At 51.0% G+C, this 13,646-nt stretch overlaps 2 protein-coding genes across 2 annotated transcripts; both read right to left on the bottom strand.

Moving 5' to 3' along the window:
• Positions 1-36: 36 nt before the first annotated feature.
• Positions 37-9,229, bottom strand: Izumo1 (izumo sperm-egg fusion 1). The gene is made up of 10 exons (XM_012952163.2): positions 9,220-9,229; positions 4,437-4,748; positions 3,695-3,769; positions 2,447-2,533; positions 2,154-2,174; positions 1,796-1,876; positions 1,529-1,629; positions 993-1,146; positions 496-688; positions 37-189 (listed from the first exon to the last, which is right to left on the bottom strand). The coding sequence occupies exons 1-10, from the start codon at positions 9,227-9,229 to the stop codon at positions 93-95; spliced, it is 1,131 nt and encodes a 376-aa protein (XP_012807617.2). The 3' UTR covers positions 37-92.
• On the bottom strand, positions 8,657-11,753 carry Fut1 (fucosyltransferase 1 (H blood group)). Its single transcript, XM_045133945.1, has 2 exons — positions 11,583-11,753; positions 8,657-10,413 (listed from the first exon to the last, which is right to left on the bottom strand). The coding sequence occupies exon 2, from the start codon at positions 10,409-10,411 to the stop codon at positions 9,323-9,325; it is 1,089 nt and encodes a 362-aa protein (XP_044989880.1). The 5' UTR covers positions 10,412-10,413; positions 11,583-11,753; the 3' UTR covers positions 8,657-9,322.
• Positions 11,754-13,646: the final 1,893 nt, after the last annotated feature.

Here is a 13,646-nt window from a genome sequence, read left to right as displayed (position 1 = left end):
GAACTCAGGGTCCCCGAAGAGTAAGTCAGATCCCGACACGATCAAGATAAATCTTTTTATTAGTTCTCTGCGTCTGGGGCCTTTTCCTCTGGCTACTCAGCAGTACCATCATCATCATCATCATCAGGAGAGGAGAACTTCTTTGATGAGGGCTTCACTTTAGCCCTCCTTTTATTCATGTAAAGTACCCTGGTATGTAGTGGGGGGGGGTGTCAAAGAACAGAATCCACATTAGGTTGGAGTTGATGAGGAGCACTTCTTCCAACCCACCCACAAACATGACCTTCTAGGCCCCTCCTAAAAGCCTTTCTCTTCTAGGTAAGTCCCAAAAGGAAGGTACACGGTGACCCCTCGGCCTGCAGAAGTATTGGGCTGTAGGAAACTCCGCCCTATATCCCAGCCCTGCCCCTATTCAAGGTCTATACGCTCGGCCCAAAGCCCATTCGGGTTCGAGCCCCGCCCCAGACAAGCCCCATCCCCCAGTGGGCGGCTCACAGGCCTGCGACGCCGGCAGTCACGAAGAGGGCCCCGCCGAGGAGCAGTCCTAAGAGGCGGTGTCGTAGACGTCGGGCGGGCTGCGGAAGCGGGAGGGTCGCAGGTATGGAAGAGGACTCGTGGCTTCCTGAGGTCTCATTCTGGGTTACGACGTTTGGTGGCGGATGCTCCTCTTTGACCCTTCGAGGCAACACTGACAGCGGAGGACCAAAGCTCAGCCCCAGCACCGGGTGAAGGGAGGCCCACCCGAGGACCTCAGCCCTCAAAGGGGCACACATCCTGGAGAGCCCACCCACACCTCCATGGCCTGAAGCCACATTTCCACTGGAACTTACACTCCCAACAGGGAAGACCACAATCCCAAAGCTGAGACCTCATCCCACACCCGAGAGGCCACGCCTATCGCTCAGGCCACGCCCATAAATTACCACCCCTCGTGGCTCGGCCACACCCCTAGAGCTGCCAAATGCCTCACTTTTCTAAATCCCAGCACTGACCTGAGACACGGAAGTGGATGATCGTGGCAGGACCCCAGCTGACGGTGCCCAGCTCGCAGCGGTAGCTGCCCGCATCCTCTGGACCCACCAGTGTCTTGGTCAAGAGGGGTTCCTTCCCCTTGTACATCAAAGTCTCAGAACTGTTCCCCCAGACCTAGACCCAAACTCAAGGGGTCACAGAAGCCTGGGGAGCTCAGGGCTTAGTACAGGGTGTCAGTGTGGGGGTAGGGAACCCGTGAGGATTGCTCGTCTGAGGCTGCCTAATCCTGACAACCGGCATGGCAGGGCTTAGGTGGAGGGAACGGGCTTGGATAGGGTGGGCCTAGGCAGTGGGTAGGACTTTGGTGGAGGGAAGGGGCTTGGGTGGGCTTTTGATAGAGGGCCAGAGACCCAGACAGTGGGTGGGGCTTTAATGAAGGGGAGCTGGGCATTAGAACAGGACACCCCTAATAGATCATTGGCGGTCAGTGGATGCAGAGGTCACCATTGGCCTAACAGAGTTGGGCTCAAGGGTTAAGGAAGCTGCGCGGCCGCACCCGGTAAAAGCTGTAATCTGTGAGTCCTTGGGAAGCCTGGTGCCAGCTGAGGCGACAGTTCAGAATCATGTCTTCCATCCGGTGCACCTCGACATGGCGCTCTGTGAGAGAGAAGCAGCTGTGAGATTGGCCGCTTCTGTCCTTTCCTGGTCTCCAGTCGGCTCTCTCCCTAGAGTTCTGCCCTCTTTAACCGCTGAGCCATCTCTCCAGCTGGTCCCTGGTTGTGTCCCTCTTGTGCCAAGGCCTCCTGCTCCGGGGAGCTCTCACCCCCGCAATCATAGGACTTCCGACAAGAGTGAACCTGCTTCTCGCACTTATTGCACCAGATCAGAGTTTGCAGCATCGTGCCTGAAGGGGGGAAGGCCAAGGTTGTCTTCTCCCACTAGGAGGTGAGGCCAAAGAAGGAGGAGGCAAGATGGAGGTGGTCGAGATCCCCATGCGGCTGTTAAGAATGCAAATAGAATACCACCCGCTACCCAAGAAATCCAAGTTGGAAAAGAGCATCAAGACCCAAGAACTCTCAGGCAGGAGAAGCCATCCCACTCAAAAACAGGAGGCGGGGAGGCTGGGTGCTCATGGAGCAAGGGTGAGGGGTAAAGGAGTAGCTTCCGTTATCTATACTCACCACATTTGTTGGGACAATAAACTGCCTCCGAAGGAAAGAGAAAAAGAGAGGTTTATTTTATTTTATTTTATTTTTTTCTGAAACGGGTTCACACAGTACTGGAGTCACAGACCTGAGCCATCATTTACAGGAGAATAAATTTCTAAATTCATTGAGAGGGCCTGGGAGTAGGGCTTGAGTTTGGACTCTTAGGGAGGAAGCTGCAAGGACTAGGGGGCAGATCCTCTGAGGGGGTGAAGGGAGGAGAGAGCTAAGGCACTGGGGACTGGGGTCCTGAATGCCATTTTACTCACCTTCATTTTGGAACCGAGTTGCAAGGGTGGTGAAGTGGTCCTTTTGCAGGTTGATCATCCAGAACAGCTCCTTCACAAAGAGCTGCCCTGGAAAGAAGCAGGCATTGTGATGGACTCCCCACTCCCCTGTGAGGTACTGGTATCCTACATTCCTTTTTCTTCTTTCTTTTAATTTTTGTTGTTTTGATTTTCCAAGGTAGGGTCTCACTCTAGCTCAAGCTGACCTGGAATTCACTCTGTATTCTCAGGGTGGCCTCGAATTCTCCGTAATCCTCCTACCTCTGCCTCCCAAGTGCTGGGCTTTTTGTTTGTTTTGTTTTTGTTTTGTGAGAGAGGGTCTTACTCCAACCCAGAATTCACTCTGTAGTCCCATGCTGGACTCGAACTCACAACACTCCTCCTACCTCAGTCTCCCAAGTGCTGGAATTTAAAATATGCATGACCACACCCAGCTCCTCCTTCTTTTTAATTTTTTAAAAAAAATATTATTAGTTGTTTCTTTTCTTTTATTATTATTATTATTACATTATTTTAGTTTTTTAAGGTAGGGTCTCTCACTCTAGCCCAAGCTGACCTGGAATATATTATGTACTCCCAAAATGGCCTTGAACACACAGTGGTCCTTCTACCTCTGCCTCCCCAGTGTTGGGATTAAAGGTTGTGTCACCACACCCAGTTTTTTTTTTTTTTTTTTTTAGGCAGGGTCTCTAGCCCAGACTAGCCTCGAAGTCATGACAATTGTCCTACCTCAGCCATCACACCTAGCCCTTTAAAAAAAAAAAAAATATATATATATACACACACACATATTTAGTGATTTGAGAGAGAAAGAAAGGCAGATAGAGAGAATGAGGAACTCTAGCCACTGTAAACGAACTCCAGACTCATGTACCCCCTTGTGTATTTGGTTAACGTGGGGACAGGGGAATCAAACCTAGGCCCTTAGACTTTTAGGCAAGTGACTTAACCACTAAGCCATCCTCCAGCCCACACTTGGTTCTATTTAGAGAGGATATGCTGTCCAGGATGACCTTAAACATGCTTTGTAACCAAGAATGACTTTGAACTCCTGATCATCCTGCCACCTCTCTTTTATTTTTTATTTTTATTTTTTTTCTCTAGCCCAGAGTAGTCTCAGGGTGGCCTCAAACTTTCTTTTTTTCTACTCTGAGATTCTGTCTTCCTTCCCCGGCACATGTGCCCCCCCCTCCACACACAGGCACACACACACACACAACGCATTTTTACCTTTTACATCACTGTCCGTGATGCGCTTCAGATCCTTCAGAAAACTCCAGGACGCCTGGTCCAGTGTGTCTTCATCTGTGGGAAGATATAGAACCCCAGAGTCCAGCTTCATTGGTTTGCCGCCTTATAGAAACTACAATACCTGGGCTGGAGAGATGGCTTAAAGGTTAAGGCACTTGCCTGCAAAGCCAAAGGGCCCCAGTTTAACTCCCCAGGACCCACGTAAGCAAGATGCACAAGGTGGTACATGCGTCTGGAGATTTTTGTTTGTTTGTTTGTTTTTCAGTGGCTGGAAGCCCTGGTGCGCCCAGTTTTTCTCTTTCTCTCTCTCAAAAAAATAAATAAATCTAGCCATATGTGGTGGTGCATGCCTTTAATCCCAGCACTTGGGAGGCAGAGGTAGGAAGATCGCCGTGAGTTCGAGGCCACCCTGAGACAACATAGTGAATTCCAAGTGAGACCCTACCTCGAAAAACAAACAAAAAAGTCAAAACAAAGTTTTAAAAAAGAAACTACAATACCTATAAGGCATGGGCAATTAGAGGTTTAGTAAATGGATTAGCCGCACGTTGCCTTCTGGGAGTTGTAGTTTTATTACCTAAACTTGCAAGATAGGGACAGAGAAAGAATTTGGGCGCTTTGAGGGCTCCCCAGACTTCTCTGTTCCCCAAATCAGGAGAGCCTGCACCCAGACCCTGTCACCCCTGTACCAGCCTACTTGGCTCCTGCGCTTTGCCCTCACCCACGGCCCCCATAAAGGAATCTTCTTTCAATGGCAGATCCTTGAAGTCCTTCACGGCCTGTTTTACCCTCTTCATCACGTTTGCGTGATGCTGTGCGTCCAAGTGGTCAGGCAGGTAATTGTCCTCCAAGGACTTCAGCGCGGCCACCACCGCCGGGTCACAGATAATACAGCATCCCACAGAACGCAGACAGTCGGCCAGAGCCGCCAGCAAAAGAGCAAAACTACCGGACCCCATTGAGGCCAGAGCACGCAGCTCGCCAGCACCGCCAGGCGGCGTCCGCTCACCCCAAACAGAAGGCAAGGGGGACGCTGAAGAGAACAGAGAAAGCGCAAAACAAAAGCCTTTGAGTTAAAAAAAAATAAGTATAATATAAAATAAAATAAAAATAAGTTTTTAAGCCGTGCGTGTTGGTTCATGGCTTTAATCCCAACACTTGAGAGGCCAAGGTAGAAGGATCGCTGTGAGTTCGAGTCCAGCCTGGGACTGCAGAGTGAATTCCAGGTCAGCCTGCACTAGAGTGAGACCCTACCTCGATGAAGGTTGGGTGGGGGAGAGGCCTTTGAGATTTCCCCAAAGACTCAAAGAGTGAAACTTGAATCCCCAATCCAGGGAAACTCACGTTAAGGGTCTTCGTTGAATCCCAGCAGTATATTAAACCATATTCCCAAAATTCGGATCCCAATGCTCAACCCATGGCCTTGCTCTGCAACTCCCTCAAATTGATGGGATCCGGAACTCTGAGTCACACAAGGGGATCAACACTTATATGCTCGAGATCCCACAAACCTGTGGCACCTCAAGATGAACACTCAAGGATCAAACCAAATAAACAAAACCAGGTGTGTGGTGCACATCTGTCATCCTAGAACTTGGGAAGGTAAGGCAGGAGGGGCAGGAGTTTAAGGATAGCTCGGGTATGTAACAAGTTTAAGGCCAGCCTGGACTACAAGACACTGTCTCAAAAAAAAAAATTATACACACACACACACACACACACACATATACATATATATATGCAAAATTTTAAAAAACCTGCCTAGTATAGAATCAACCCTGATTATTAAAAAAACACAAAAACAAAAACAAAAAGCGCCTGGCTTAGTGATAGGAGGATTGCCCTCAGTTATGGGGCGACCCTGAGAATATATAATGAATTCCAGGTCATCCTGAGCTACAGTGAAACCCTACTTGGAAAGAAAAAAAAAAAAAAAACGCCAGGAGAGATGGCTCAGCCTGTTAAGGCGCTTCGTGCATCTGGCTTTACATAGCTACTGGGGATCAAAAGTGATCAGGCTTTGCAGGCAAGTGTCTTAACTGCTGAGCCACTTCTCCATCCCTAAAATATTTTCTTAAAGTCATTGGCTGGGGAGGTGGAGAGGCTAGGAGAGATGCTTCAGTGTTCAAGGTGTTTGTTCGTAAAGCCTGGGAATGCAGGTTCGATTCCCCAGTGCCCATGTAAAGCCAGACCCACAAAGTGGCACATGCATCTGGAGTTTGTTCGTTTTCAGTGTCAGGAGACTCTGGCACACTCATACTTTCTCTCTCTAATAACTCAATTTTTAAAAAAATGCCGAGCGTGGTGGCGCACGCCTTTAATCTTTAATCTCGGGAGGCAGAGGTAGGAGAATCGCTGTGAGATCAAGGCCACCCTGACACTACATAGTGAATTCCAGGTCAGCTTGGGCTGGAGCGAGACCCCACCTGGGGGCAGGGGGGAGGCGCGGTGGCGCACGCCTTTAATCCCAGCTTCTGGGAGACTGAGGTTTGAGGCCACTTTAGGTCTGCAGATTGAGTTACAGGGGCTAGGATGAGACCCATGAGTTCGAAGCCAGACTGGTTAAGTTAGGATGAGTTCCAAGTCAGTCTGGACCAGAGTGAGATCCTACCTCGAACACAAAACAAAATACTCCAAATCCTTAGACCTGGAAGTCCTACAAGTTTCAGTTTTAAGCTATCCTCCAGTCCCAGGGGGGACTTGTCTCCCCTTCCCCAACAATAAGACCCTTAATTTTCAGGGTGCACCCTTCTCAAGCCCCAGACACCCTAACTAGCACCTCTCCAACCTCGTGCCCTTAAGCGCTAAGACTCCACCGGGCTCAGTCCAGGTTCTCAGGGCTTTTAAAGAGAAAGCCTTCTTTGCTGCTTTTTCCAACGACTAAGATGAGGGTTTTTCTCGAATGACAAGGGAGCACTGGAAGCGTTGAATCCAGAGCTGTTAGACTTGAGTTTGAGTTCGCAAGGTACTCCAGCCACTCCCCACGACAGGGGTCCCCAATTCCCTCACAGGTATTTCTTAGGCACCGCCCAGAAGCCCAACACCTAGTGACTGGACTTCAAGAAAGGAGGCTCCGCCCATCGCTCCATGACATCACAGGACGGTCGCCTTTCCATAGAACTTTCCCAGCACCTGCCAAAGGGAAGCCACCCTCCAGCTCTCTTGGTTTCCAGAACCAAGGACTAGGCTTCCGGCAGGACCTTAGTCCTGCCACAAAGATACGGGAAGCGGCTGGTTTTTAATCTGGAACTACATCTCCCAGAAAGACCTGGGGTTCCTTAGTTTCTACCACCACCCTATTGACTTGTGGGAATTGTAGTTCAATAGAAATACTTTGCTTAATGAATCCTAAACCTTCTCTCCCTAGACCTACTGGCTCACACCTGTAATGCCACCTCTTGGAAAGCGGAGTCAAGAGAGACACAAGTGCTGAGCTATCTCAATCAAGTCTAGGGGCCAATACTGAAGTTCTCAGAGGAAACACTGGGAGCTCAGATATTTGGGTCCTGGACAGTCTCTTTTACTATATCAAGAAAATAGACCACAACTCACACAAATTCAGCAGCAAGCAAGGGCTGCCAGATTCAAATAGGTATCATACCCAAGGCATCATAAATCATGAAGGGCCATGGGAGCCCCCACCTTTCCCTTCACTGTGTTACACACTGACATGTGCATACATAACAACTACAAAATAAGGCTTCAGACACGGGCTGGTGATATGGACTTTTAATTCACAGCTGGGTTAAGAACATTACCCTAAAATTCCCTGAGAAGGCTTTAAAGCTTGGCTTATTGGGTGGGGGTGTGATTAGTTGTTTTTACTTTTTTTTTTTTTTTTTTTTACTTGTTTTAGAGAGAGAAAGATAACTGGCGCCCCAGGCCTTCAGCCACTGCACTGGAAATCCAGACGCTTGCGCCACCTAGCGGGCATGTGAAACCTTGTGCTTGCTTCACCTTTGTGTGGCTGGGTAAAATGAGATCTGGAGGGGAAAACTTGGATCTTTTGGCTTTCACAGGCAAGTGTCTGAACACTTAAGCCATCTCTCCAGTCCCCCTTTCCCCCCCCTGAGGTAGGGTCTCACTCTAGCCCAGGCTGACCTGGAACTCACTCTGTAGTCCCAGGCTGGCCTCCAACTCACAGCAATCCTCCTAACCTCTGCCTCTTCAGTTCTGGGATTAAAAGTGTGTACCACCATGCCCAGCATCAGATTAGGTTTTGACACTAAAGAACCCTTCCTTCACCCTCTATAAAGAAGCAAGGGCTTATGACAGTTAAACATCTGTCCCATCCTCTTTGCTCAGACCCTGTGCTGTAGTTGGGTTCAGGAACCCACAAGACCTTTGGATCCTTTTATAGTGGACCTGCCCAAAGCCAGACTTTGTGGCTTTGTGAGTTCAAGAGCCCATGGTGATTGACAAGGACAATTGACAAGCAACCCCTCTTTTTCTTCAAATCTGCTCACTTCCAGAAAACATGCCCCACATCCCCACATGGGAGCTAAGAGGAAACTTCTTTGATTGTAAACTCAGAACCAATCCATGCAGTTCCTGCCTTTGAATATTGAACTTAAAAAAAAGGGGTGGGGGCAGGTGTGGTGGCACACGCCTTTAATCTCAGCACTCGGGAGGCAGAGGTAGGAGGATTGCTGTGAGTTTGAGGGCAGCCTGAGACTATATAGTGAATTCCAGGTCAGCCTGGGCTAGAGCAAGACACTAGCTCAAAATACAAACAAAAAAAGAAAGAAAGGAAAACGGTGTGGTGGCACACATCCTTAATCCCAGCATTTGGAAGGCAGAGGTAAGAGAATCACTATGAGTTCAAGGCCAGCCTGAGACTACATAGTGAATTCCAGGTCAGCCTGGGTTAGAGGGAGACCCTACCTTGAAAAACCGAAAAAATAAAGTAAAATAAAATAAAAATGTTCTGCTCTAGCCAGTGCTGGGTCTGAGCAGTAGCTGTCTCTCCTTTATCTCACATTAGATATAGCCTGCTTACTCCCCTCTCCCTACAGAAAAAGCCTAACCAGTTGGACGGCAGCCAGCTCTACTCAAAACTACCCATGCCTTTTCTCTCAGCCTGTGAGCACAGGAGGACAGGATGCCGGCTCTTGAGAGGCAGCCTTCCAAGGCTCCATGTTTCTGGCAGTGTGAGACACCGAAGTTTTGCTTTCTGTAGAACAGATCCCCTCCAGAATCACTCCCAGAAACCTGGGAGGCGAGCTGGGGAGAGCTTGTTCTGGATACAGCAGGCATTGCCTCATTGTTGGGACGATCCAGGGGAAGTAATACTGGAATGTTGCAATCTAAAAGGGAGAGTTTTGTTTCTCTAAGCAGCCACCCACAAGTCCTACAGACGTGGTCTGGGACTGGGGCTTCCAGAGCTGCCGGGAGCTTCTCCAGACATGATCAGCCACCAGGGACAGATACTCTGGTGGCTCTAGAGTGCTCAGAAATTTCCAGAAAGAACCTCATCCTTTCCAAGTCTGGAAATGAGCGCCTACCTGCTGTCATGTCCAGAAGTTACCAGGCTTCTGGGGACATGAGCAGCAGGCTTTAAATGGATCAGATCATTCCAGAAATTTCCACTGAGTCCCAAGAGTTGGCCTAGTCCTGCACTGGAGACAAGTCTGCATTGATGCCCACCCATTCGGGGAGGAAGGCAGCCTTGGGCCTAAAGATCTTCAGGAACTCGGAATCAGGCAGGGTGAAGTTGGCCAGGTAAACAGTGTCTCCACCAGCCAGGTAGGCAGCCCAAAAGCCAAAGGTGCCAATGGTCATGATGGTGTGGTTGCACTGTGTGAGCAGTGCAAAGTCCTTCCCAGGTGTGCCCTCCTGTCCGTTGCCAGCAAAGACCACATCACCTTGAGACGTGTCGATGTTATCCCAACACCACTTCATGCCATTGCTGGTGACCACAAAGATGGGGGCTTCATGCCGGGCCCGGAACCAATCCATGGCTTGCTGCAGGTAAGCCCGGTCACCAACCACACCCTTCCAGCGATTGGGCATCACATGTAGATAGTCCCCACGGCGCACGTGGACACCCACAAAGGTGCGTGGTCGTCCCCTGCTGTGGCCCAGGCGAAGCTGACTCAGTAGGTGCTGGGCCTCCTCCCGAAGATGGTCATGAAGGGTGAACTCACTGCGGATCTGTTCCCTGAGATGATGGAAAAAGGTCCAAGAGCAAGGGAAGCCAGACAGCTTGAGGAAGGGGTCCTTCAGACGGGAGTATTCCTCTGACATCCAGTCATGCAGCTCCAGGTGCCGCCAAGGCGTGTGATCATCCACCTCATGCGCAAGCACGGGCAGGGAGATGCGGAACACTGGGGCCAGGGTGGCGTGCATGGAAGGCAGGATGAAGGCTCGGCGGCCGTTGAGCTGGGCCAGGGCCAGCAGGGTGGCGTACTGCCCCATCTGGTTACCAAACCTGCCATCTGGGGAGATAGTCCATGTTCCCGAAGGCTGGGCAAGGTGTTGGGGACAGGAAGGGGAGACATTTGCTGCAGGCAACGGGCTAGGCAGGCACACGATGGTCACGGGGGACCGCAGCAAGTGGTGGTCTGGACAAAGGATGGAGAAGTGTAGAACTTTTCGAAAGAGGTCTTGATGGAGGTGGAGAAACAGAGAGATCACAGAGAGCCCGCAGACCAGTAGAAAAACCAGGCAGAGCTGACGCCGGCTGGGGGTCCACATGGCTGCAGGGAGGAAAGATGAATGAGACCGTGCTCAGAGCTTGAGCCCAGGGCCAGGCCTGCAGTTTTGACTCCACAGGCCCTAGGAATAAGGAAGCTCAAGGGGTTCTGTTTGCTTTTTTCCAGGTAGGGTCTCGCTCTAGCCCAGGCTGACCTGGAATTCACTATGTAGTCTCAGGGTGGCCTTGAATTCACAGGGATCCCATCCTCCTACCTCAGCCTCCTGAATGCTGGGATTAAAGGTGTGTCCCACTACCGCAGGGCTGGAAGCTCAGGTTGCACACTGTTGGGTCTGAGATAGGAGGAAGCTGGGAGCCTACACCCTGGGCTGAAGAGATAGGAAGCTGAAAATCTCCAGGGAGGGGTGGCAGATGGGAGACAGGCAAATTAGTAGTCTCCAGGCAGCAAGGTGCTCTGGCTACTGGGAGTGTCTCATGTCCTCACACGTAAGGCCTAATGAAGGTATGTGGACCCTCACCTTTTTCTAAGGTGTACTGGTAGGTGAGGTGCTCAGCGGGATAGCTGGGAGGAGGCCCAGGTTAAAAGGCCACATTTGAGTACCTATAGAAGCTGATGCCTGGATGTTGTATAACTTCCTAGGGAGATGTAAATGTCTGTTCACCCCAGATGAGGACCCACACCAAAGAAATACTTCCAAGTCTGGCTTGGTGAACCAGTTTATTTCTATTACTTGTAGGAGTATGGGTGACTCAAAGGCAGTTCTATCACCAAACAGCCCATCCCAGCATGGGAATGAACTCAAGACGCTGGACCCCTGTATCACACCCTGCAGGCAGCCCCATAAGAGTTTTTTTTTCCAGCAACATCTGCTTGTGCCTTAAGGCCCTCCATCCTCTCTCCAGGAGGGAATGTTTCAGTTGGAAGAAAATAGCTATCTCATCATGGTGGTGCACAAGCCTTTCCTAGCATTTGGGGGGCTGAGGTAGGAGGATCGCTGTGAATTCAAGGCCAGCCTAGGCCTACAGAGTGAGTTCCAGTCAGCGTGGGCTATAGTGAGATCCTGCTTCAAATAATAAAATGGATAAGAAAAGAAGTAAATAAATGTCAGAAACAACTACACAACATGAGATCTGATGGAGAACGTTGAGGTTGGCCTCCAAGGTCTCTGGTCCCATGGAATCGGGAATCGCGCATGCCCAGAGCCAACTCACCTGAGCTTGTGGATGGGAGTCGTCTTCTAGTGCCCGATGCATGCGGCCCCACAATGCAGCCTTCATCCGACCAAGCCCGGAGGCCCCGCAGCCTCCCAGGACCGGCCGAGAGGGCTCGAGGTGGAGAGGAGGGCTCAGGCTCTGTTTCGAGGGCGCAACCTCGGTCTTCCCAGTTTAGCAGGGAACTGGAAGCCGAGCCCCGCCCGGACCTGGCGCCAGCACCTGGGCCCACCTCCGCCCAGGTGGGTGGGGCGCTGAAGCCAGCTTCTTCCTCCCGGGTCACCGGGCTCCACTCGGGACAGCTTGTCTGGCACCAAGCAATGGCTACATCCTTGCGTGGACCCAAGTACCAGCATCCAGCTGGCGAGGCTGAACCCAGGCGCTCCGATCCGGCTCCTTTTCCACCTTCCAGAGCCGGGGCTCCCACCGTCCAGTGCCGGGGCTCCCACCGTCCAGTGCCGGGGCTTAGCATTCGCCTCCAGCACTAGGATGCTCAGGATGGCCACGCCCTAGCCTGCCTGGACCCGGACTCCTGGTCCCCGTAGGAGGGGACATATATCCTCCGCCCCCTTTGCCGCGCCTCTTTCCCTAGAGGATAACCAGTTTGCCTGCCAGCCCCATGAGCCTGTGGCAAGCCCATAGTAGGTTCCCGAAGAGAAACTTCCAGTCTGCAGCTCCCCCCCCCCCCCCGTGCCTGCCAAATCCCAGCCTCTCCCCACTCTCGTGCCCCATTCCTTCGCCCTCAGTCCGTCCTTCCTACGAATACTCGGGTCTGCGGTCCAGATGCTACTCCGAAGACAAGTACTGGACATGACCTTTTATGACAAGGCAGAAAGTAGAACTAAGAACCAGGTTTATGCCGGCTGTGGTGGCTCATGCCTTTAATCCCAGCACTGGGGAGGCAGAGGTGGGAGGATCACAATGAGTTCGAGGCCACCCTGAGACTACATAGTGAATTTCAGGCCAGCCTGGGTCAGAGTGAGACCCTACCTCGAAAAACCAAAACCAAAAAAAAAAAAAAAAGTGGAAACAAGGTTTGTTTTGAATGCCTCTTCCATTAAACTTCGTGGCGCATGGGCTCAAAGGACGTGGTATAGGGACAAAGGTCTCAGCTTTCCTGCAGAACAGAGACCTTTCCATGTGCCTTGTCCACCCGCCAGCCTTGCCCATCCCCTACCTGAGTGTGAAGACTATTGTCATTCAAATCGAACCCTTCAAAAGATGCAAGAATTTGACTTGGCTGGAACAAGATTAAATCCTTTGTCCAGGCTCTGGAATGCCAAGGCTCGACCTCCCTCAGACCCAGGGCTCCAGGCCCCAATCCTTCCTGGCTCAGACCCAGATCTTCCTTGGCTTGCTGCTCCTCCCCCAGCCTGGCTCAGCTGGCAGGATACTGTTTGCCCCTTTCCTGACTATTTTGGGAACACCTGAGGCAGCTCGGGTCTGGTGAAAGAGGCCCCAAGATTGCATCAGGAGGACAGCTGGATGGGTGGCGCAGGCTTGGACACCCCAGCCTGAGCGGCGAGAGTGAACTTGGCCTGTGGCCAGGTGGTAGGCTTCCAGAACAGAGCTACTAAGGACTCTTCTTTCACAGGGCAGATACAGCGCCCCTACCAAGTACACCCTCAGGCCCACCAACACCCCAGAAACCTTCAAATTTAGATCAGTGGATCAGTGGAAGAATGCAACCCCAGCAAGCCTGAGACCCTTCATGCAATCTCTAGTACCAACACCCAGATAGAAAAAAACCCGTGCATGGTGGCGCATGCCTTTAATCCCAGCACTCTAGAGGTAGAGGTAGGAGAATCACCATGAGTTTGAGGCTACCCTGAGACTACATAGCTCCAGGTCAGCCTGGGCTAGTGTGAAACCCAGCTCAAAAAAAAAAAAAAAAAATGCAAATACCTTGGGGCTGGAGAGATGGCTTAGTGATTAAAGTGCTTGCCTGCAAAGCCTAAGGACCCAGGTTCAACTCCCCAGAACCCACATAAACCAGATGCACATGGTGGCACATGTATCTGGAATTCATTTTCAGTGGCAAGAAAGAAAAAAGAAACAGAAAAA

This window comes from Jaculus jaculus, chromosome 14, assembly GCF_020740685.1.
Source record: "Jaculus jaculus isolate mJacJac1 chromosome 14, mJacJac1.mat.Y.cur, whole genome shotgun sequence".
In the NCBI taxonomy this organism is placed as follows: domain Eukaryota; kingdom Metazoa; phylum Chordata; class Mammalia; order Rodentia; family Dipodidae; genus Jaculus; species Jaculus jaculus.
This window is presented reverse-complemented; position numbering and strand designations above follow the sequence as displayed.